Source organism: Natator depressus, chromosome 16 (assembly GCF_965152275.1).
Source record: "Natator depressus isolate rNatDep1 chromosome 16, rNatDep2.hap1, whole genome shotgun sequence".
In the NCBI taxonomy this organism is placed as follows: Eukaryota; Metazoa; Chordata; order Testudines; family Cheloniidae; genus Natator; species Natator depressus.
The window spans coordinates 4322099-4345558 of NC_134249.1; the positions used below are offsets into that span (position 1 = coordinate 4322099).

Sequence of the window (23460 nt, forward strand, 5' to 3'; positions counted from 1 at the left end):
TCTGCAGGCAGCAGTAAGGGTGGCAATGCCATACCGTGCCATCCTTACTTCTGCGCTGCCTTCAGAGCCGCTCCCTCTTCACCGGGCTCCCATCTCCGCTCCCCATCTCTTCTTTCACCTGGCCCCCGCCTCTGCTCCCGATCCCCTTTCACCAGGTCCCCACCTCTGCTCCTGATCCCCATTCACCTGGCCCCTGCCTCCACTCCCAATCCCCCTTCACCTGGCCCCCACCTCTGCTCCCGTTTCCCCTTCATTTGGCCCCCAAATCTGCTCACCCAATCCCCCTTCACCTGGCCCCCACCTCCGCTCCCAATCCCCTTTCACTTGGCCCCCACCTCATGTGGGTCCTGGGGGTCTGCGTGAGGGGACGGATCTTGCTGGCCAGCTCATGCCCACTCTGAAAGGCGTGAAGAGCTCCATGAAAGCTTGGGCACCCTGGTGAGCAGAGGAAGCAGTGCCCATCTGCTCCTGGGATGTGAATTCTGCTCTCCACTGAATCCTCAGGAACAGTAATCACAGAGGCCTCCCTGATTATATGGCCCTTCTGCTGTGTCTGTGGCTGGCACTGGGCTCTTGTCAGAAAGGTGGCTGGCCCTCAGAAGCTCAGAATTGGGATCCCACCAGGGCCGCCTGGGGCCAACGAGGCAGTAACCTGTTTGTCTTCCAGTGATATCCAGTGGGCTTCCTGAGTACTCTGTTCTGAGTGCAGGCCAGGACCTGGGGGCCCTAGGGATAGCTGACCCATTCCAGTGATCCTGGGGCACCTCCCTTTGCAGGAGGATCCCATTTACACCTAGTGCATGCCAGAGGAGCAGAGCTAGGCACACAGAGAGCACAGAGCCATGGAGAGAGAGCCCTCCTCGGCTCAGCCCAGGGAGACCTGAGGTGCAACCTCCACTCTGGCCCCTTCTCTCCCCCACTAATGCACTGATCCCATTGCACTCTCCCCCTCTGCTCCGCCCCTCCTCGTCCACCCCCCACCCCAGGCTGGACCATAACCCATGTTACCCAATAGAGCACCATGCTGATTGTGGAGCTGGGGAGCTCAGGGGACTGTAAAGGGAATTACGGACCCTTTATCCTCTGGGGTAGGCTCCTCCAAAGCAGCCTTTATCCCCAATCCTCCCTGCAGAGGAACCAGTGATAAATAAATCCACACAGCCATGGCAGAATGAGCCCTGCTCATGGTAACATCCCCACTTGCTCACCCAGCCCTCCCCGCTCCCTGTGCCCTCTCCTGCGTTCGTCCGTTGGCTATCTACACTGGGTCAGGGACCTTGTCTCCATGTTGTCCTGGCTCCCCACCTGCTGTTGATGCAGCTGGGCACAGATCCTCTGAAGTGACCAACGGGCGCAGCCCCATGCTGGGGAAGGGTCCACATCTCACACTGGCACTGCCAGGCCCCACCCAGGGTGGGAGCACAGGAGAAAGACCAAGAGCCGGGTAGGCCTTAAAGGAAACATCCAACAGCTCTGTTCCCACCCCAAAGATGGTCAGGGGTGAGGTCACTGAAGGGGTGCTGGTGGGAGGGGCTCAAGGGGCTGCCTGATCTCTGGATGAAAGGAGGACCAGGACTGTCAGTCATGCACCTGACACCAGAAGCCAGCAAAGGTAACTGCAGGAGTTTGGCTGGAATCAACCAACTCCAGCAAAATCTCAGGTATGTGGAAGTTGTGACCCTCCCCTACCACGTGGTGCCTCTGCTCAGTGACAGATTGCAGATGTGATGCAAGCTCCTGGGACAGTTCCTCTTGCACCTTCCCCCTTGCCGAGCCTCAGAGAGAAAAGCTCAAAGTTCTGCAAGTGGAGCTGAGCTTTGGTGTGTGAATGACAGAGCCCTGGAACGGCTGGGCTGTGCACCCCGAGCCGCTTGGATGCACTGGCTGGGGCTGGAAGCGGCTGACTCTCTCTGAATCCCAAGGTATGCTGTGGTGTACGTTGGGGGAGATAACTCATCCTACTTGCTGTGCAGATCCTGGAACAGCCAGGGGCTGGAGAATTCTGTCTCCAGTTTCATTTGTGTGTTTTCTTAGGCTGCTTCTAAAGTCATCCTGAAACCTGTTCTTTCCCCTCCGGCAAATGACCATGCTGTTTCCTTGGCACTGTCTGCCATGCTCGTGTCCAAGTCTGGAGCAGCACTGATCCCTCACACACTCCATACATGGGCTTGTTCTCTCCACAGGAAGAAATGGAAGCCTAGTGGAGACTGGAGCAGCCTCCGGCTCTCTCTGTTTCAGCCCCGAAGGAGGCATTTTTAAAACCTCAGGTTTGCTCCTATGAACCCTGGGAAGGGCTGGTAACAGTGAGCCAGAGAAAGCGGTGCCTGCCGCACGGGGGGGACTGAGCCGCTCTGGAGTTCTGAGCATCATTTGAATTGGCTGGTTTCTGGCAAAGGCTGAACTGGTTTAATCCAATGATGTGATTTAATGAGGACAATAAAATCCTTCTTACGTGCAGCCCTCCCAGCAAAGGGGAGATGCTTGCCACAGAAAGGAGGGCTGGTCTCTCCTTTTGCTGCCTTCTGAGTCCGTTCTGAGGTATTTGCCAAAGCTTCTTTTTTTCTAGCATGCTGGTGAGGCAGCGGCGTGAGACTGGCCTGGCTCTGCCACCAGCAGCGATGTCCGCCACCTCTCTCCCACTTTCTGCCTCAGTGACTCTCTCAGGTGCGCGATTGCCAGGCAGTGCCAGGGAGCTGCTCGACGCTGGAGACAGCACGGTGGCTGTGGACAGCGGGACAGGGGTCCCTGGGCCAAGCCCTACAAGCATCCTCAGCTGTGTCCTGTCCCCTTTCTCCTGTACTCTGGGAAGGTGGCTGCAGATGCTGGTATGTATCCCAGCACGAGCAGTATTGCTGGGGGATTATTCCCAGGAGCAGGAGGAGGGTGGGACGTTGTCCGCTCAGTTGCCTGATGGATGGGAAGCTAACAAGCCACCTCTCTATCTAACTTGGTAGTAAACTGTCAGAACAGGGGCTGGGGCAGGGTATGGCTGTGAGCAGCTGTGTTTGCTAGTGCCATCCGGCACTTCAGCATGAGCCCATGCTTGGTTCCCGTCAGGGCGTGTCCCGGTGGTACACCCTTCCCACCAACAGGGCTGTTGGAGCGGGCTGCAGAATCCACAGGAGTGCCGGCTCAGGGGCAGGCCGGGTTTGCTCTGCCGCCTCTGCCAGCGCTCTGACAGGTGACGAGGAAATGAGGCAGTACAGAAGCAGGATAGTAATGAGCAAACCTTGGGGACCCCCTGCTCTCCTCTGCAAGACTAACTGGGTCCCCAGGATCCCAGTGGGGCTTGACTTCAGAGTATTGGAGGGCTGCAGAGGGCAGTGGGTAGCAGGTAGCATGCAAGGTGGGAGTCGGGGACCTGACTTTCACGGATTTCCTGTGTGCCTCGGGGCCAGACATTTTACTTCCATGTGCCTGAGCTTTCTGCTCTGTAAGAGCAGGCACCTTGGCGACATGCATTGGGAACGTGGCTTTAGGGCACATGCCAAGCGCCAGGCTTTCAGTAGCTTTGGGCCCTGCCCTTGTTCTTTCTGCCTGGTGTTGGCTCCCCTTATTCTGGGTGGTGGTGGGGTGGGGTCCCTTTTGACAACAGCTCCATGAGATACTGCACTGAGAGCTCTGCCCTGCTTCAAGATGGTTGTGTCCTTGTTTTTCCTTGCTGCGCTCTGCCCTGGCTGTGGTCCCAGCGCTCTCCTGGTGCCATACCTGCACCTTGTGAATAAAGCTCGGGGCGTGACGCTGCATCGCTGCCCGGTATGGGAGCTGTATTGTAACGCACTGACCCAGCATCCTGCCCTGCGTATGGGAGCTGCACTACTAAACATTGTGACATCTACAACTTTCCCACCCGGCCTCGTGCAGCTCCTGTGACAGACACTCCACGGCCAGGCAGAGCAAGCAGAGCAATGAGGGGGTGCTGGCAGCCAAGTATCATAGACTGAAAGGTGTTTAAGGGAATTGAGCTTGGCAGTCTCTGTGTGCTCCGGGGTGCTGAAGGTGGGAGCCTGTGGTCAGACATGGCGCTTGGGTGGACAGGCTAGTGTAGTCAGCCTGAAAGGGACAGACTCTCCTGTGTCTCAGTCTCTGTGTGTGCATGTGCACATGTGTGCATTTTCCTGGTTCTGCACATGCTTTTCAATTTCCTGTGTGTATGTGCGCATGTGTGTCTCTGTGCGTACACATGACTACAGTTCTCTATGCACACATGTATATGCATGTGCACTTCCCAGTGTGTATACACGCACATATTTCCCTGTGTGTACACGTGTGCCTTTCACTGTATGTATGCACATGCGTGTTTCCCTTTGTGTGTGTGTGTGTGTGTCCATGCATATCTTGGTGTACATATGTGTGTGTTTGTGCATTTCTCTGGGTGTGTATACATATGTGCATTTTGCTGTGTGTGTACACATTTGTTTATTTTTCTGTGTGCACACGTGTGCATTCGTGTGTGTTTTTATGCATGTTCCTGGGTGTTCTATGCGTTTCTGTACGTGCGCATTTCCCTGTTCGTGCATTTCCCTGTGTGCATGTACGTATGCATTTCTCTGTGTGCACATGCGTGCGCATTTCTCTCTCTATGTGCATTTCCCTGTGTGCATGTGTGAGTATTTCCATATGTGCATGTGTGGGGACTTACCACACACACACGCACTATTAGTATACCGAAAGTTTTGGGTGTGCAACCACTCTGTTGTAAACAGGTACTTGTTATTCAGTGCTCATGCAGTGTCAGTTCTGGCATTTACAACCCAAAGATTGGAAGGGGCTAAGGTTTGCTTTGGGATCAGGGGCTGTAATGCTCAGAGCTATAGTAATTGCTCCAGTTCATGCCTTGAATGCCCTAAGAGCAAAGCCAGCTTGGAATCCTGTACCCTGCTCAGCTCAGGTTACAGCCTCCAGCATGCAGTGAGAGCAGCAAGTCCCTGTCACGGCGCCCCCCCCCCCCCAACAGCAACCCCTTGCTCTTCCTCCCATGGAGACTTCCACACTCCCCCAGGCCCAAGGGGCGAGCTGAGTTTGATTACTGATGATAGGGCCACACACTCTCCAGTTCCTCTTTTCCACCCCGTCCTTCCCACCTGCACAGAGCAGCTAGGGATATTTATCACCCAGTCATTGTGTTCACTAGCACCAGCTTTCAGACCTAAAGCAATCACCACAGCCAGGCCAGGTTAGCCGGATCAGGAATCGGTTTGTGGGTGGATGGTAGCTAGCTGCCTGGCTTTGGCAGAACTCCCAGGAATGTCTCCAAAAGCGCGTCAAGAGGAGAAAAGCGGGGCTAGAACGGATTCTGGATTTGGGGCTAGGCTCACATGAGCTTTCTAGTGGCAGGTCTCTAGTCTGTGTTGTGACTAACAGGCCTATAGGCAGCTCCTGCACGGGGAGTGTGTCAAGCTGTCCTGCAGTGGCTCAAGAGCATGAGCACCAACCTCAGGGCAGACTGTTAAGAACCAGGGCACAATCCCCAAACAGACTGAGTTCTATACTTGGAGTCCACCAACCAATTATCATGTGTAAACTCCTCAGGCACCATAACAGCCTAAAAGTGGGGTCACAGACAGTCCCTTTGGGCACTCTGATCTGTTGCACCTCCCAGGTGATAGATGGTCCCTTACACCACAAATCACAGCAATATTCAGGTTACTTCCAATGCCAAAGGACCAGTTACTTACCCCAGGTCAATTCCACCTTAGATCTCATGCCAAATACAAGGCTTGTAGCCAATCCTGTAATAAACGACATACAGATTTATGAATAGGAAAAGGAAAGAGAGTTATTTATGAGGTTAAAGCAGGTAAATGTACATGTACGAGTTACAATCTGCAGTTTCAAAAGGTAATAGAAGTTTCTATAATAAGCAAGCTCTAGATGTCCTTTAGAGCTAACCCAGGTTAAGCACTTGGGATCCTTTGCTTATGCATAGAAACCTAGCCCCCCCAAGCGTCCAAGCAGCAATAAGAACCAGTTGCCTCTTGTTGGGGTTTTTATTCCCTTTCCCCTTTATACTTTGAGCTGCAAACTCAGCTGATGGGAGGAATACACTTGCAAGACTCATCTTTTTGGAGGGGGTTAGAAGTAAACAACAAAGTCTTTTGTCCTCCTCGACGTTTCACTCTCGTCCGCCTGGTATCAATAGGCCTTCCTTGTCAGGCAGAACGTAACCTCTTCTGTTGGAGCTCAGTGCTTCACGTCCCTCTCCTGTCTGGTGATTTACACAGCCCAAGTCTACATGACAAAATTAAGTTGACCTGAGTTACATCGACATACAGCCACTGCATGTCCACACTACACTCCTTCTGTCAGCGGTGTCCGTGTCCTCACTACCAGGGCTTGCCTCAATGCAGAGAGCAGTGCACCGTGGCAGCTGTCCCACTGTATAACTTGCCATCAGCTAGCAGTGTTTTGGGAAGGGTTTGCAATGCCTCCTGGGGTAGGGTGACCAGACAGCAAGTGTGAAAAATCGGGACGGGGGTGGGGGGTAATAGGAGCCTATATAAGAAAAAGACCCAAAAATCGGGACTGTCCCTATAAAATCGGGACATCTGGTCACCCTATCCTGGGGGCAAACGAGTTTCGCAGGGGTGACTGGGAACATGGTTTCAACATCCCTTGATGCAGTTTTCTCCATCCCATAATTTTATCTGCATCCTATAATGTTTCGCGCCCCATTTCAAAAGCCCTGCAAACCCCCATCTCTGTGTGAAGCCTGGATCCTGCACAGCTGTGCCCTGTTGTGATGAGTGTTGCGAGCATGAGGCACCTGATCCTGCAGTATTTGCAGAGCCACGAGAGGAGCTGCGGGGAACTTGACGATTCCTTGAAGGCTAGCTTGCTGTAGGACACAGAAAGAAACAATTCAAGGTTGCTGCTGGCATCCGTGGAGCAGCTGCAGACGGTGGAGCGCTGGCTTTAGGCCCAAGAAACCAGCACCGACTGGTGGGATCACATCATTATGCAGGTTTGGGATGACAAGCAATGGCTGCAGAACTTTTAGATGTGCAAGGCCACATTTCTGCACACATGTATGTGCAGAGCTTGCCCCAGCTCTCTGGCACAGTGACACCAAAATGAGAGCTGTACTGACAGTGGAGAAGCGAGTGGTGATCACAAGCTGGAAGCTTGCAATACGAGATTGCTACCAATCAGTCGGGAATCAGTTTGGAGTTGGGAAATCCACCGTGAGGCTTGCTGTGATACAAGTGTGCAGGGCTATTAATCGCGTCCTGCTACGAAGGACTGTGAGTCTGGGCAAAGTGCAGGGCATAATGGATGGTTTTGCAGCAGTGGGGGAATAGACGTCACACACAGCTCTATTTTGGCACCAGACCACCTCGCCAGAGAGTACATCAACAGAAAGGGCCACTTCTCTGTGGTAATGCAAGCATTGGTGGATCACCAGGGATATTTTACTGACATCAACATGGGATGGTCAGGGAAGGTGTGTGACGCATGCATCTTTGAGAACACAGGCCTGTTCAGAAAGCTGCAAGCAGGGACTTTCTTTCCAGACCAGAGGATTACCATTGGAGATGTTGAAATGCCAAAACTGATCCTGGGAGACCCAGCCTACTCCTTACTCACAAAGCCCTACACTGCCACCTTGACAGCAGAAAGGAGAGATTCAAATACAGGGTGAGCAGGTGCAAAATGACGGTTGAATGTGCTTTTGCCTTTTGAAAGGTCACTGGCACTGTCTACTCACAAGATTAGACCTCGGTGAAAAAAATATCCCAATGGTTATAGCTGCCTGTTGTGTGCCCCATAATATCTGTGAAGCAAAGGGGGAGGCATTTCCGCTGGGGTGGAGGGTGGAAGTGGAACAGCTGGCTGCTGATTTTGAGCAGCCAGATAGCAGGGCTATAAGAAGAACTCGACAGGGAGCAATATGGCTCAGGGAGGCTTTGAAAGACCATTTTAATAGTGTCAAGTATCAGGGGGTAGCTGTGTTAGTCTGTATCCACAAAAACAACAAGGAGTCCGGTGGCACCTTAAAGACTAACAGATTTATTTAGGCATAAGCTTTCGTGGGTAAAAAAACCACTTCTTCAGATGCAACATCTGAAAAATAAATCTGTTAGCCTTTAAGGTGCCACCGGACTCTCTATCATTTCAATAGTGAGCCACAGTAATGTGTGTTGCTGTAGCATGCTATGCCTGGCATTGTTCTTTGCCCCCCAGTATGGACCTTATAATGAGTACTCTGTGTGTAGTAATATAACATTGCAAATGCACTTATTGCTGTTATCTGTGACTGTCAGCCCCAGTCAGCATATGTTGTGAACAAATAAAGATGAATTAGGGTTCCATAAATAGACTTTTATTCCAAACCCAGGTAAACAGACATATTTATAACTGAATGAAACTTTATAAATACAGGGGAAAAGAACCTTTAAAGGGGAAGAATCCCATGTACCGCTACAGGCTGGGGACCGACTGGCTAAGCAGCAATTCTGCAGAAAAGGACCTGGGGATTACAGTGGATGAGAAGCTGGATATGAGTCAGCAGTGGCCCCTCGTTGCCAAAAAGGCCAACGGTATATTGGGCTCTATTAATAGGAGCTTTGCCAGCAGATCGAGGAAAGTGATTATTCCCCTCTATTCAGCACTGGTGAGGCCACACCTGGAGTATTGCATCCAGTTTAGGTCCCCCCCACTACAGAAGGGATGTGGACAAATTGGAGAGAGTCCAGCGGAGGGCAATGAAAATGATTAGGGGCTGGGGCACATGACTTACGAGAGAGGCTGAGGGAACTGGGGTTATTTAGTCTGCAGAAGAGAAAAGTGAAGGGGGATTTGATAGCAGCCTTCAACTACCTGAAGGGGGATCCCAAAGCGGATGGAGCTCGGCTGTTCTCAATGGTGGCAGATGACAGAACAAGGAGTAATGGTCTCAAGTTGCAGTGGGGGAGGTTTAGGTTGGATATTAGGAAAAACTATTTCACTAGGAGGGTGGTGAAACACTGGAATGGGTTCCCTAGGGAGGTGCTGGAATCTCCATCCTCAGAGGTTTTTAAGGCCCGGCTTGACAAATCCCTGGCTGGGATGATTTAGTGGGTATTGGTCCTGATTTGAGCAGGGGGTTGGACTAGATGACCTCCTGAGGTCTTTTCCAACCCTGATATTCTATGATTCTATGAAAGAACAGTCCTTTCCATTTCACAAACACATACACCAACCGTGCCCCTCGCAGGTCAGTGTACGTGCGGCTGGGATTGCCTGTATTCTCCCCCGGGGTGCAGTAGTAGGGATAGTGCAGCGGCCTTGGACGCCGCATGGAATGTGTGTGTGTGTGTGTGCTGGGGGAGGGGGGTGGAAGGTGGTCTCAGAATGCAGTTCTCTATGGGCTGTCACTAGAAATGCTCCTGAAATGAGTGTCTGTGACCAGAGTATCTTGCTGTGGACACTGCAGCACAGCCCTGAGCTTGGCCCTGGGTTCCCCTGCCCATGGATCACAAGGAACCTGGGGCAGTTGTCATGGCCAGCTCTCCAGGGTGAAGGGGAGCAGCTCCCACTGGCTGCAGCGAGACTTCAAACTCGCTTGGGGCCTCAGTGCCCGCACCATGCAGGACCCATGTACAGCTCAAGGTGCCCCTCCCTGGGGCCAGATTCTGCCTCTGACCCATGCCTGTCTGACATCAGGGAGCGTGTGTGAATGTGTGTACGGGGCGCTTTGCACTGGCTGGCAGACACCAGAGCTAGTGAGATTTTCTGTTGGTGACAAGAGGAAGCCAGAGCTCCATGTTAGGTGCTGGACCAGGCTTGGCAATGAGGCATTTCATGCCCTGCTCTGCCATGCCACAGCATGGACCATCCCCGCTGTCTCTCTTGGGGGGGGGGGTGGTTATATGTACAGGCTGATGGCTGTGTACTGAGCTGAGTCTCAAGCATGCCCAACTCTGCCCCTTTCCAAGGCTGGAAATGTGTTTACATTCAAGTCGGGCTGAATGATAGCTGAGCGCATTGTGTAATCAGCGCAGCCAGGGAGGAGCAAGGAGCTAATGGGAATGGTGGCTCTTGTGCAGAGTGCTGGGTAAACAGCGGAAGTGGAGTGGCCTGTTGATAGCTGTGGTGTCAGTCCACAGCCTGTAGGGCAATGTGCCTATCCAAGTCAATACAACATAATACCAGGGGAAGTAGATTTAGCAGAGGCATTTGGAATCTGGCCTTGCTGTTAACAGTTATCAGCAGGCTAGGGGGAGGGCAGTTCATCGGAGTGAGGGCTCTGCTCAGCTAGCTGCCACCCATTGCTTCCGCCTGGTTTGAGATGTGCTGGGCTCTGGTGCTTTCTCTGCCTGCCCAGCCAGCCAGAGGCAGAGCAAAGCCAGCCAGAAATAACTGTAATGCAGAAGGCTATGGAGGAGGAGTTGGCAAGGTGCTAGCTGAAGACGCACCAGCCTCTCCCCAGACAGCGCGCTCCTTTGTGCTGATGCACAGCACCAGTGCCACACCCCATGCCCATGCTCTGGGACCGGGGCTGCTCAGAGTGGCAGTTCTAGCAGCATTTTGTGGGTGTGCACGTGGGTGAGCACCTGGGCGTGTGTACAGGGGTGTGGAGTAGAAGGGGACTGGGCTCTGCCAGCAGAAGGGAAACAGGCACCTTGTTTGGCAGCTGTGGCTCTGGGGCACACTAAACCATAGAAAATGCGAACACACTGGGCACTGCAGCTTTCTTCTCCCTTTGTAGCTTGTTGATTCCCTTGGGAATGGTGCTGGCTCGAGGGGGCCTAGAGTGAAGAATTGTGAGCGGGGCGGCAGTTGCATAGTGCAGGGACTGCTGGGGTTAAGGGCCTTCTGTTTGAGAGACTCCACACATTTTCCAGTAGAAAGTAGTCTGGAAACATAGCGGCAGAGTTTCTATTTGCAGGAAGCACTAAAACTGGTCTCTTGCTTAGTGTCGCCTGAGGACAGAACAAGCTGGAAAAGCTGATGCAAGGAGTTTAAATATGATCTATAGATTTGCCTAGTGGCACCGTGGTCATCCACCTCCCTTTTCTCAGCAGGTAATGGTGTCTCTGGGGAACTCCAGCAGAGCCCTCAATAGAACAATGGGCACAAAGGAGCGCGCTGTCTGGGGAGAGGCTGGTGCGTCTTCAGCAAGCATTTGACATGGACATTAATAACTGCAGAAGCAGAGGCTGGCTGCTGCGCTAGCATCCCACCGAAGCTCTGATGTGGCCCACCGAAGCTCTGATGTGGACGTATATAGGGCACGGGCGCTGCTAGTTCTCATGCAGCGGGCGGAGCTGCAGGTTGGGTATTGTTGCAGGTAGACGTGGATGCTGCTAACTGGGATTCAGCTCCTTGCTGAGAGAACAGATTTGGTATGTGTTTCACTGAAAGTTTTGTGGTGTGTGGTTTGTGCCTTTGATCTGCTGTGAACTGGCTGGGGCTTGAAGTGTCCAGAGAGGCAGCATGTACCCAGAGTTTGGAGCAGGAATGTCATTTTAAATCGAAAGGTGTCAAGACTCCCTGCTCCCGTTCTGCTTTTGGTCTCTGATGGGGGAATCTGTTCTGTTTCACTGTTGCTTTGTAACCTTGCAGAGTGATGCCGAATGGTATCTTCTTTCACAGGATTAAAAAAGAACAGAGATTGCATTAAAGGGAGAAATGAGCTGGGGTTTGTAGGGAGTGCGGCTGTTTGCAGTTTCCCCTCAAGTGCTGGGCTGTTCTAGCAGGGCCCTTTGGAGAAACCATCCTCTGGCAAAAGTAACCATTTACAGCGTGAGCTGCAGACAATGGGCTTCCTGCTGGAATGCGAAGCTGCTCAGGAAGGAGTGCTGGCGGGCTCGCTGCTTTTGCAGCCATTTATCAAACGTGTGTGTGATCTAGCAGCCAGCTTTAAACTGACCACTTCAACAAACTCCCCTTGAACACAGAGTTGTGGGTTTCAGAGTCGCAGCCGTGTTAGTCTGTATTCGCAAAAAGAACAGGAGGACTTGTGGCACCTTAGAGACTAACCAATTTATTTGAGCAGAAGCTTTCGTGATGCATTCAGTTGTGTGCGTGCTTTATTAATCTCAGCTGGGAGAGAAGGGGAGGGTGGAGGAGTTGGACAAGAAAAAATGGAGCTGGGGCCAATAATCCATTTTCTTGGTGGTGTGTATGAAGCCAGCGGTTGGGGAGGGCGGGATCAGGGCTGTGACTGTAGGTGACTGCACAAGGAGAGATCTCTTCCTCTTAGTGTGTTTCTCTGATTGCTAGGAACATGCTGCATGCAGTTAAAGCTGCCTCTCTGCTCCGCTCTGCTTGGTGCTGGGATGTGTCCTGACACTTTCAGAAGGCTGGCACAGTCTTGCCTGCTTGGGTGAATTCCTCTGCTTTGGGGTTTCCAACTCCTGACAGCCCTGCGTGCCCTGTGAACTCTGGGCATATGCATGAGTTTCCATGCAATCCCGTTCTGTGATTCTCCAAGAAGGTTACCCAGTTCATGGAGGCTACCTGCCCCCAGTTGCTTGTTTTCAAGGCTGTCTGGGACACTCCATGCCTGAGCAGCAAGGGGGTTGCAGTTTTGGGAGATGAGAGAGGCATGGACTCTGCGTCACAATCCTGTCTAGTCTGGAATACGCTGCCCTTGTGATCGTCTCACCAGATGGTTCAGTGCTGTGAGAGCGCAGGTGATGGGCACCCAGGCCACAGGGCTTGGAGCCTGGCTGCTCTCCGGGCACATGCGCCAGGTGAGAGGCCAAGATAGTTCACAGATTAAAACCAGATGCCATGGCTACTGAAGAGTAACATGGCAAAAGCAACAAGGAAAGGAAGTGACTGAGAGACATGGCCCCTCTGAGCCCCTGGGCTCACAGTGGGGTGAGCTGAGCAGTGCCGTGCCTGGCCTGCGAGCAGCGAAAGGCAAGGTTGCTGTAGTTAGTGCACTGACCTGGCAGGGAGCACGTTTCAAGGCAGCCGAGCACGCAAGTGACTCGATCTCACTGGGTTTAATCTAGTTCTTCGCATTATTTCATTACATCAGCAAATCTCCCCCGAGTGGGACAGCATTTGTATGGTGCCCCTGGCATGGCAGGACAGGCGGGTGGCCGTGCAGGAAGGCGGCAGAGCTAAGCAGAAGCTCGGTGCCTGTTCTCTGCATGGCTCTGGCTGTCATGGTCTGTTTTAGGTTGATGAGCATACAGCCAGCCACCTGGATCTACACAGGGAAATCCCAGGCAAGCTCCTCTTTCCAGGAGGTGAGGAGTGGAGTGCTGGCAACAAGGGCTTGTGTCATAAACCGTTGCAGCTTTCGCACACTCTGTCCCTCTCCCTGACACAGGCACATGGCCATGCACACTGCCCACCCCCCCGCCCAGCTTGAGATCTGACTACCAGTGACTGTCTCGCAGGGGCCTGGGAAGCTCTGGCAGGCTGGCTGCTCAGGGAAGTCTGTTGTTGCTGTTTGACTGCTGCCGTCTCCAAGATGCCATCACTACGGGAAAGGATATTATTCCAGAGTTGAACAAACAAGCTCGTTTACAGTTCATTTCCAGAGCGTGCGGAGCCTGGTCCTTTTATGGACATATGGTGTGGTCACTGCAGCAGTGAGGGCTGTGTGAAACCCTGTTAAGACTTGGTTTATCCAGAGCTATCAATTGGGGATGACAGTAATGGGGTAATGGGATTATTCCAGGCTGCTGACATAGGATCATTTCCTTCTGCAAAGGCCTTTGTCTCCTTCCAGGGCTCGGAGACATTTCAAGCAAGGCTGGCTTTTGGTTTTGTTTGCTTTTCAAGATCCAGACGGTTACAATGGCACCCAGTGTCCTCGTTTATACATGCACCAGGAAAGCCCCCCAAGCCGATTGGACAATCCTGCTGGCTCTGATTCTACAGCACAGGCTGGTGTTGCTGGTACATGTATTGTTCTTCACCAGTTCAATAGGTTCAGTGCTGCCTAGATTCAATAGTTAAGCAGAGAGTTGCTGTGAGATCCCCCTGGAATGGGGCCAGCGCCTGATGTTGGCCTCTGTGCAGGTGAGTCTCCCACTCTGGCCCTGCACAGGGACAACCCATCCCAGTGGAATCCAGTGCCTGGATGGCAGTCCCCTCCAGGTGAGCAGCTGGAGGGAGCTGAGACGCTCAACATCCCTCTCAGTATCCTGTCCTGGCTGCCCCCGCTAGCCGGGCTACGGACACAGCACACAATCAACCCCACTCATGCTGGCCCGCCATGTTCTGGGCTGTGCTGTCGCAGTCACAATCCCAGGGTCAATGCTCAGTGTACAGAATGAGCAGAGGGAGTGGGGGAGACCTCTACTGTTGGAATTTATTGCAGAGTTTGGTGGGGGCCAGGTGCCCCTTTGGCCTGGGAAGAGGGGTTCCAGGTGCTGCTGTTGGCCGGCGTAGCTCCAGCAGGTTTCTGCGGTAGAAGTCCCTGTCATATCCCCTTTGCTGTCTCCCTTTCCCCCTGCCCCTGCTGATGCAGCCCTGGGCCTGGCAGGGGCACTCTCCTGCCCAGAGATGAGATGCAGGTTTGGATGGCAAGCCCTTCCCTTTAAATCACAGCTCTGGATAACTTGCACCCAAGAGTTGTGCTGTGGATTTTCGATAAGCCTTGAAACCCTGGGAAGTGCCAGAGGACGGGAAGAAAGCATATGTCTTGCCAATATTTAAAAGGGTAAATGGGATAACCCGGCTAGTTATAGGCCTGTCAGTCTGACATCAATCCCGGGCAAGATACATGGAGTGACTGATGCAGGACTTGATTCATAAAGAATTAAAGGAGGGTAACAGGGTAGTTGGCCCACTAGAGGAAACTGGGCTCAGCTGTTCTGTTCCAGGCCAGGTGCTGCCAGCTGGGCCAGTGACGAGGGTGGGGCAGCTCATGGGGGACCAGCGGAGGCCAGGTGAGATGCAGTGATTCTGTCAGGAAGAGCAGGAGATGAGAGCTGCCACAGAGAGAAGACGGTTCCTGGGAGAGGGCTGAATGCAGGAGAGCAGCAAGGGGGTGCTGGCTGGCGTCCCCAGGCCAGAGAGCCAGGGCCGGAGGGCTGGAGAGGGCTGACCCACTGGCATCTCTTTGCCAGAGAGCTGGGTCCTAGAGGAACCATGAGAGGCTCCCCGCAGAGAGGTTGTGGAAGCTCTGGCTGGGAAGAGCAGGGCTGTGCCCTGGAAGGAAAGCCTGGGGTGGCTGTTCTGGCCGGGGGGGAGGGGGGAAGGTCAGAGGATGACTGTTAAAGAGTCCAGGTCTGGTGGAAGACACTAGAGTGGTGGGAATGAAGCCCGGGTTTTAAAGCTGATTTGCACAGGTTGATATGGACTGTTGTGGGACAGCTGGTTTGGGACTTTTGTACTGTATTTTGGTTAATAAATTATTGATGAACTAGAGAATAAGCTCATATGGACTTTCTGGGAACCCAAGAGGGAAACAGGTGAGGGCCACTTGCAGGGCTGCCACAAGGGAGCGCCTGAGAGGAGGCCATTCGTTCGCAGAGGGTAATATAATTAATGCCAATCAACATGATTTATGGAAAATAGATCATGTCAAACTAACTTGTCATCCTTTTTTTTCTATGAGCTTACAAGTTTGGTTGATAAAAGTAATAGTGTGGATGTAATTGACACTCCTGTAAGGCACTTGACTTGGTACCACATGACATGATTAGAATGATATAAAATTAACCTAGTGGATCACTTGATGATTCCCTCTTCTCTTCATTCCCTCTGGGGCACCAGGCACTGGCCACTGTCAGAAGACAGGATACTGGGCTAGATGGACCCTTGGTCTGACCCAGTAGGACCATTCTTATGTTCTTAAATGAATTACAAATCGGCTAACGAATGGGTCTCAAAATATCGTTATAAACAGGGAATCGTCATTGAGTGGGGGTGTTTCTAGTGTGGTCCTGCAGATATCAGTTCCTGGCCCCACGCTATTTAACATATTTATAATCAGTGGCTCTCAGCCTTTCCAGACTACTGTCCCCCTTTCAGGAGGCTGATTTGTCTCACATACCCCAAGTTTCACCTCACTTAAAAACTACTCAGACATAAAAATACAAAAGTGTCACAGCCACACTATTACTGAAACATTGCTGACTTTCTCATTTTTACCAAATAATTAGAAAATAAATCAATTGGAATATAAATATCATATTTACATTTCAGTGTATAGTACATAGAACAGTATAAACAAGTCATTGTATGAAATTTTAGTTTGTACTGACTTCGCTAGTACTTTTTATGTAGCCTGTTGTAAAACCAGGCAAATATCTAGATGAGTTGATGTACCCCGTGGAAGACCTGTGTGTACCCCCGGGCTGAGAGCCACTGTTATAAATGACCTGGAATACAACATAAAATCATCACTGATAAAGTCTGCAGATGACACAAAAATTGGGGGCATGGTAATGAAGAGAACAGGTGACTGATACCAAGCAATCTGGATCACTTGGCAAACTGCAAGCAAGCAAACAATATGCATTGTAATGCAGCTAAATGCAAATGTATCCATCTAGGAACAAATGATGTCAGCGAATGGGGGACTCTGCTGGGAAGCAGTGACTCTGAAAAAGATTTGGGGATTGTGGTGAATAATCATCTTCCAGTTCGATGCTGTGTCCAAAGGGCTAATGCAATCCTGGGATGCACAAACAGGGGAATCTTGATTAGGAGTCAAGGGGTTTTTTGACCACTGGCGGAATCTGTGTCCAGTTCTGGTGTCCACAGTTCGAGAAGGATAGTGAAATATTGGAGAGGGTTCAGAGAAGAACCATGAGAGTGATGAAAGGATTAGAAAACCTGCCTTATAGAGAGAGACTCAGGCCTGGTCTACACTGGGGGTCGGGAATCGATCTAAGATACACAACTTCAGCAATGAGAATAGCGTAGCTGAAGTCGACGTATCTTATATCCACTTAGAATCAGTTACTTCGCATCCTCGCAACGCGGGATCGACGGCCGCCGCTCCCCTGTCGACTCCCCTTCCGCCTCTCGCTGTGGTGGAGTTCCGGAGTCTACGGCAGAGCGATCATGGCCTCAAGGAGCTCAATCTATTTAGCTTAACAAAGAGAAACATAGACTATCGGGGTTGGAAGGGACCTCAGAAGATCATCTAGTCCAACCCCCTGCTCAAAGCAGGGCCAATCCCCAATTTTTGCTCCAGATCCCTAAATGGCCCCCTCAAGGATTGAACTCACAACCTTGGGTTAGGAGGCCAATGCTCAAACCACTGAGCTATCCCTCCTACCTCTGAGCTATTATTCCCGCCTGAAGGTTAAGGGGTGATTTGATCACAGTCTATAAGTACCTACATGGGGAACAAATATTTCATAATGGGCTCTTCAATCTAGCAGAGAAAGGTCCAACACGAGCCAATGGCTGAAAGCTAAAGCTAGATAAATTCAGATTGGAACTAAGGCATACATTTTTAACAATAAGAAAAGGAGTACTTGTGGCACCTTAGAGACTAACCAATTTATTTGAGCATGAGCTTTCGTGAGCTACAGCTCCGATGAAGTGAGCTGTAGCTCACGAAAGCTCATGCTCAAATAAATTGGTTAGTCTCTAAGGTGCCACAAGTTATCCTTTTCTTTTTGCGAATACAGACTAACACGGCTGTTACTCTGAAACCTGTCATTTTTAACAATGAGAGTAATTAACCGCTGGATCAATTTACCAAGGACTAAGGTGGATTCTCCATCACTGACAATTCTGAAATCAAGACTGGATTTTTTTCTAAAAGCTCTGCTCTAGGAATTGTTTGGGGGCAATTCTCTGGCCTGTGTTACACAGTGGGTGAGACTAGATGATCACATTGGCCCCTCTGGCCTCAGAATCTCTGAATTTCACACAGGCACCCGACAGACAGGGCTTACTTTCAGCTACTCGTAGTCTGCTGATTTGAGCCCAGTGACCAGAGAGAAATTCTGCATCTGTTCTTTTCAGGAGTCCCCTGAGCTGCCTAGGCCCCTGGGTGTTTCGTTTGGGGCCAATAAAGTTTCCTTTCAGTTTTGTGCACACAGAGCCAGGTGAGCTCAGGGCTGCCCCTCCTCCAGAGATCTCTGCTATCTCTGAGCCATTCTCTGCCCTGCTCTTACAGACTGGTTACATTCCAGCAGGCCTCTCCTCGGGTGCTGACATCCCACTCTACAGTGAACACTATGGCTGGAGTTGGGACTTAACAGTCTTGCTGATGGTTCCGGCTTGAGATGGAAAACCTGCCGTGTGGCTCTGGAGAGGGGTGTCTGTTCATATCCTGCTCACAGCAGACCCTCTGATTGAATCTGCACAGAGATTTAATTTAATCCAAACATGTTTCTCGTCTTAAAGGAGCTTGTTCATTTCCTGTTAGCCCTTATCTGATGCGGGCATCCAACAATATTAAATGTAAGGATTGATCTGATAGGCAGCCTTCAGGCACGAGAAGAGACTGCCACAGGGATTGCTGCGAATCAGGGAGCACTAGGGCAAGTCGCCTGTGTAAGTTTTCCCATCATTATTTCACGAGATGATAATACTAAGGAGTGTGATATCAGTATACTAGCATGATTGCTGGGCACACTGGGTAGGATGAGACCACACAGCAAGTTTGGAAACATCCAACATTTGTACAAGAAATTGTCCTAGGGGTGTGAAATGGCTCCTGAAACTGAGATATGGAGCATTTTAGCTCCAGGTCTCTGGTTTGACTCCAGATCTGTACTATTCAAAATCTGAATGTTATGACAGTTGTCTGGGGGCCTGGGTCCGGGGGTTCCAGAGAACACCAGCACAACTGACTCTCTGGGCTTGTCTACACTGCAGTCAGAGGTGTGACTGCAGCATGTGTAGACAGACCCCAGCTCGTTGTGATCAGGCTAGTGTGAGCAACAATAGTAGTGACTCCAGCGAGAGACTGTTGAATTGGAATTCATTTGCAAATTGGATACAATTAACTTAGGCTTGAATAGAGACTGGGAGTGGCTAAGTCATTATGCAAGGTAACCTATTTCCCCCTGTTTTTTCCTACTCCCCCCCCCCCGCCCCCCGACGTTCTTGTTAAACCCTGGATTTGTGCTGGAAATGGACCACCTTGATTATCATACACATTGTAAGGAGAGTGATCACTTTAGATAAGCTATTACCAGCAGGAGCGTGGGGTGGGGGGAGAGAAAACCTTTTGAAGTGATAAACACCCATTTTTTCATGGTCCGTGTGTATAAAAATATCCTCACTGCATTTTCCACTTTTATGCATCCGATGAAGTGAGCTGTAGCTCACGAAAGCTCATGCTCAAATAAATTGGTTAGTCTCTAAGGTGCCACAAGTCCTCCTTTTCTTTTTGCGGATACAGACTAACACGGCTGTTACTCTGAAATAGTAGTGAAGCCACAGCAGCAGCACAGGCCACTGAAACATGTACCCAGGACCCTGGGTGGGAGGGGCTAGCCCATACAGCTGCCCATGATACTGCAGCTTCCCTGTGATTGTTACTTGAGCTGACTTTGCTCTAGCTGTGTCTACACATGCTGCACTGTAGGCACATCCCATGTTTGCGAGCTGCAACAGAGAGGCCAAGGAGTGGGTGGGTGTGTCTGCTCATTTCCCCTCTCATTGGAGAACCAGACTGCCCTGGTCTGGAGAGAAGCAGGCTGGCAGTGTACCTGCTCTGGATAAAGAGAGGATTTCAGGCTCCAGAGGTGTCAGGCCAGTCTATTACTAACTGCCCTTCCTTGCACACACAAGCAATGCCTTTGGCTGGCTTCTTGCATGGGGCAATTAGAATCATAGAATCATAGAATATCAGGGTTGGAAGGGACCTCAGGAGGTCATCTAGTCCAACCCCCTGCTCAAAGCAGGACTAATCCCCAATTAAATCATCCCAGCCAGGGCTTTGTCAAGCCTGACCTTAAAAACTTCTAAGGAAGGAGATTCTACCACCTCCCTAGGTAACGCATTCCAGTGCTTCACCACCCTCCTAGTGAAAAAGTTTTTCCTAATATCCAACCTAAACCTCCCCCACTGCAACTTGAGACCATTACTCCTTGTCCTGTCATCTGCTACCACTGAGAATAGTCTAGAACCATCCTCTTTGGAACCACCTCTCAGGTAGTTGAAAGCAGCTATCAAATCCCCCCTCATTCTTCTCTTCTGCAGACTAAACAATCCCAGTTCCCTCAGCCTCTCCTCATAAGTCATGTGTTCCAGACCCCTAATCATTTTTGTTGCCCTTCGCTGGACTCTCTCCAATTTATCCACATCCTTCTTGTAGTGTGGGGCCCAAAACTGGACACAGTACTCCAGATGAGGCCTCACCATTGTCGAATAGAGGGGAACGATCACGTCCCTCGATCTGCTGGCTATGCCCCTACTTATACATCCCAAAATGCCATTGGCCTTCTTGGCAACAAGGGCACACTGCTGACTCATATCCAGCTTCTCGTCCACTGTAACCCCTAGGTCCTTTTCCGCAGAACTGCTGCCTAGCCATTCGGACCCTAGTCTGTAGCTGTGCATTGGGTTCTTCCGTCCTAAGTGCAGGACCCTGCACTTATCCTTATTGAACCTCATCAGGTTTCTTTTGGCCCAATCCTCCAATTTGTCTAGGTCCCTCTGTATCCTATCTCTGCCCTCCAGCGTATCTACCACTCCTCCCAGTTTAGTATCATCCGCAAATTTGCTAAGAGTGCAATCCACACCATCCTCCAGATCATTTATGAAGATATTGAACAAAACCGGCCCCAGGACCGACCCCTGGGGCACTCCACTTGACACCGGCTGCCAACGAGACATGGAGCCATTGATCACTACCCGTTGAGCCCGACAATCTAGCCAACTTTCTACCCACCTTATAGTGCATTCATCCAGCCCATACTTCTTTAACTTGCTGACAAGAATACTGTGGGAGACAGTGTCAAAAGCTTTGCTAAAGTCAAGAAACAATACATCCACTGCTTTCCCTTCATCCACAGAATCAGTAATCTCATCATAGAAGGCGATTAGATTAGTCAGGCATGACCTTCCCTTGGTGAATCCATGCTGACTGTTCCTGATCACTTTCCTCTCGTGTAAGTGCTTCAGGATTGATTCCTTGAGGACCTGCTCCATAATATTTCCGGGGACTGAGGTGAGGCTGACCGGCCTGTAGTGCAGTGACTCAGAAGCGTGAGCACCAACCTCAGAGCAGACTGGCAGGAACCAGGTCACAGACCGCCCCGGCTGTGAGTTCCAACCAATTATCACGTGTAAACTCCCCAGGCACCATAACAGCCGAACGTGGGGTCACAGACAGTCCCCTTGGATACCCTGATCTGTCACACCAGCCAGGTGAGCCTGCTTTGTGATAGATGGGCCCTTACACCACCAATCACAGCTATATTCAGGTTACTCCCAGTGCCAAAGGACCAGTCACTTACCCCGGGTCAGTTGTACCTTAGATCTCACATCAAAGACAAGGTTTGTAGCCAATCCTGTAATAAACTATCTAAAGATGCATGAATAGGAAAAGGAAACCAGAGTGTTACTTACAAGGTTAAAGCGAGTAAACAAAGGTACACAAATGAGTTGCAATCTTACGTTTCAAAAGGTAATAAAAACTTCTATGACTGGCAAGCTCTAGATGTCCTTTAGGGGGAACCCAGGCTAGGCAGTTGGGGATCTCTCGATTATGCCTAGAAACACTTTGCTCCCCAGAGTCTGTCTGAAAACCAGACCTGATGACTTCCAGGAAAGGGCTGGGCTCTAAGAACAGATGTCCTGTTCAGGATTGGTCCATCCCGTGGCACCTGTTCCCAGGTGTTGATGTATCGCTGCAATCTCCCACTAAGGGGGTAGCCATTCTAGAACCAGCTGGGGACTTGTGAAGCTTGGTGCCATTCTGGAATTCCCCAAGCTTCCCGCAGTGTAGGGATCTCTGGGGGCGCTGGGTCCCTTGACTGCAAGATGTCTCAATGGTGCACTGAGTCTGGCATGTGGGGTGCAGGAAAGGGCCCCAAAGTTGCTAGAAGACCTGATTGTTCTAGGACAGAGGCTGCTGTCTGTGCAGTGCCCAGGGCCCCCTGTGGCATTGCCCAGTACTGGCAGAAGTTTTATCGTTGCATGTGAAATCTGATGGTGTGCGATAATCTATACAAACTGGATCTGTGGGTGGAAAGAGCACTTAGCGGCTGGTTCGTTAGCTCTGCAGGGAGAGGGTAATGATTTCCCCAGGGCGGAGAGTGTCCGCACTGAGGGAATTGCTGCTGCTTGGCATTTGTTTCAGAACTACCTTGTTCTTGGCTTTGTGAAGCAAAGGAATAAATCCACAAACTTCCCTGGGAGACTCGCCTCTCGCAGGTGGTTGTTTGTCCTCCTCTGAGAGCAGGACACTTTATGGCCCAGCCTCTGCTTCACCTCTGCCCCCTGCTACCCAAAGAGAGAGCAGGAGAGCAGCAGGGAACCCCTGGGTCTAGCCAGGGCTCTTCAGCATTGCCTGGGGCTGGAGCACCCAGGAGCCATGTGGAAGACAAGGCTGTTCAGACACATGCTCCCTGGAGTCCTTGTGAAACAGCTGTGAAAAGACATAGCACCTCAGACAGAGGGAAGCGTGTGTATGTGTGTAGACATGTGTATGTGTAGATGTACACCTGTGTATTGTCCTATCCTGATTGTAATACGTGGTGTAGGACTCAGGGGTGCGTGATGGAGGCACATGACATAGCAGACAGTGCCCCCCCCACCCCCCGCACACACCTGTCCTCATGGGGTCGGGAAAAAGAAGGAAGGTCAGTGAAACCCTTTGAAATGTCAAGTATGAATTAAAGCTTTCATTGGGACAACAGCTCGTCCTCCCTTTGCCTTTGGCTGCAGAGCCCTTGTATCAAGAGAGCCCCGGTGGACAGGATGCTAGACGATATTGAAGGTGGTGATAACTGCCCTGGTTGGGAAAAGAGAAAATCTAGTGGAGCTGGGCAGGATCCACATTAAACACGGTCTGATGAGCTGCTCTGAGACCTGGCAAATTTGGACCAGCCTCTAGCGCAGTCACAGGCACTGGCTTCCTCTAGGCCCGAGGGTGCTCAACCTCCTGCTCCGCCCCAGCTGGCAGAAGAGGGCTAGTGTGGCATCCTGCCCATTGGAGGCTGGACAGTGGCAGCCAAATATGACCCAAACTGGGCAATTGGGATGGCCCCAGATGAGACTGTGTGAGGCTTTTTAAATGAGGTTTTGGTTGTCCGGGTGGTCTCTCAGTCAGGTCGCACTCACCTTCCCTGGCTCACTTCCACCCGCTTGCCCCATCCCCAGGGCCTTTTACTGCTGGGTCCTGATCCTGTTGGTGGCTGAGCCCCCTTCACTCCCATGGCCTTCCACAGGGGTGGAGGGGCAGGATCGGGCCCTTCCTCCATGATACAGGGCTCAGTGCTGGAGCAGCAGTTCATGCTGGTGCTTCCTTTGGCATCTTCCCCAGCTGTCCCGCTCTCTCTAGGCTCCAGGTCCCTGTGTGGGGGCGGTTCCAGGCGGGGGCTGTGAGGAGGTGACTTACATTCTGGGCGGGTCTCTGGAGGAGAC

At 51.4% G+C, this 23460-nt stretch overlaps 1 protein-coding gene across 9 annotated transcripts in view; it reads left to right on the forward strand.

The window, feature by feature from the left end:
• RGS3 (regulator of G protein signaling 3) overlaps positions 1-23460 on the forward strand; it is a 242348-nt gene that overhangs the window by 195052 nt on the left and 23836 nt on the right. The window contains exon 1 of one of the 9 annotated variants that reach the window (XM_074973675.1): positions 2595-2825. The exons of 7 other annotated variants lie outside the window; for them this stretch is intronic. In XM_074973675.1, coding sequence (XP_074829776.1) covers positions 2619-2825 — 207 coding nt within the window. In that variant the 5' untranslated portion in view covers positions 2595-2618. Of the gene's footprint in view, positions 1-2594; positions 2826-11097; positions 11328-23460 lie in introns of those variants that run through there. One more of the 9 variants, XM_074973676.1, reaches the window with a different exon arrangement.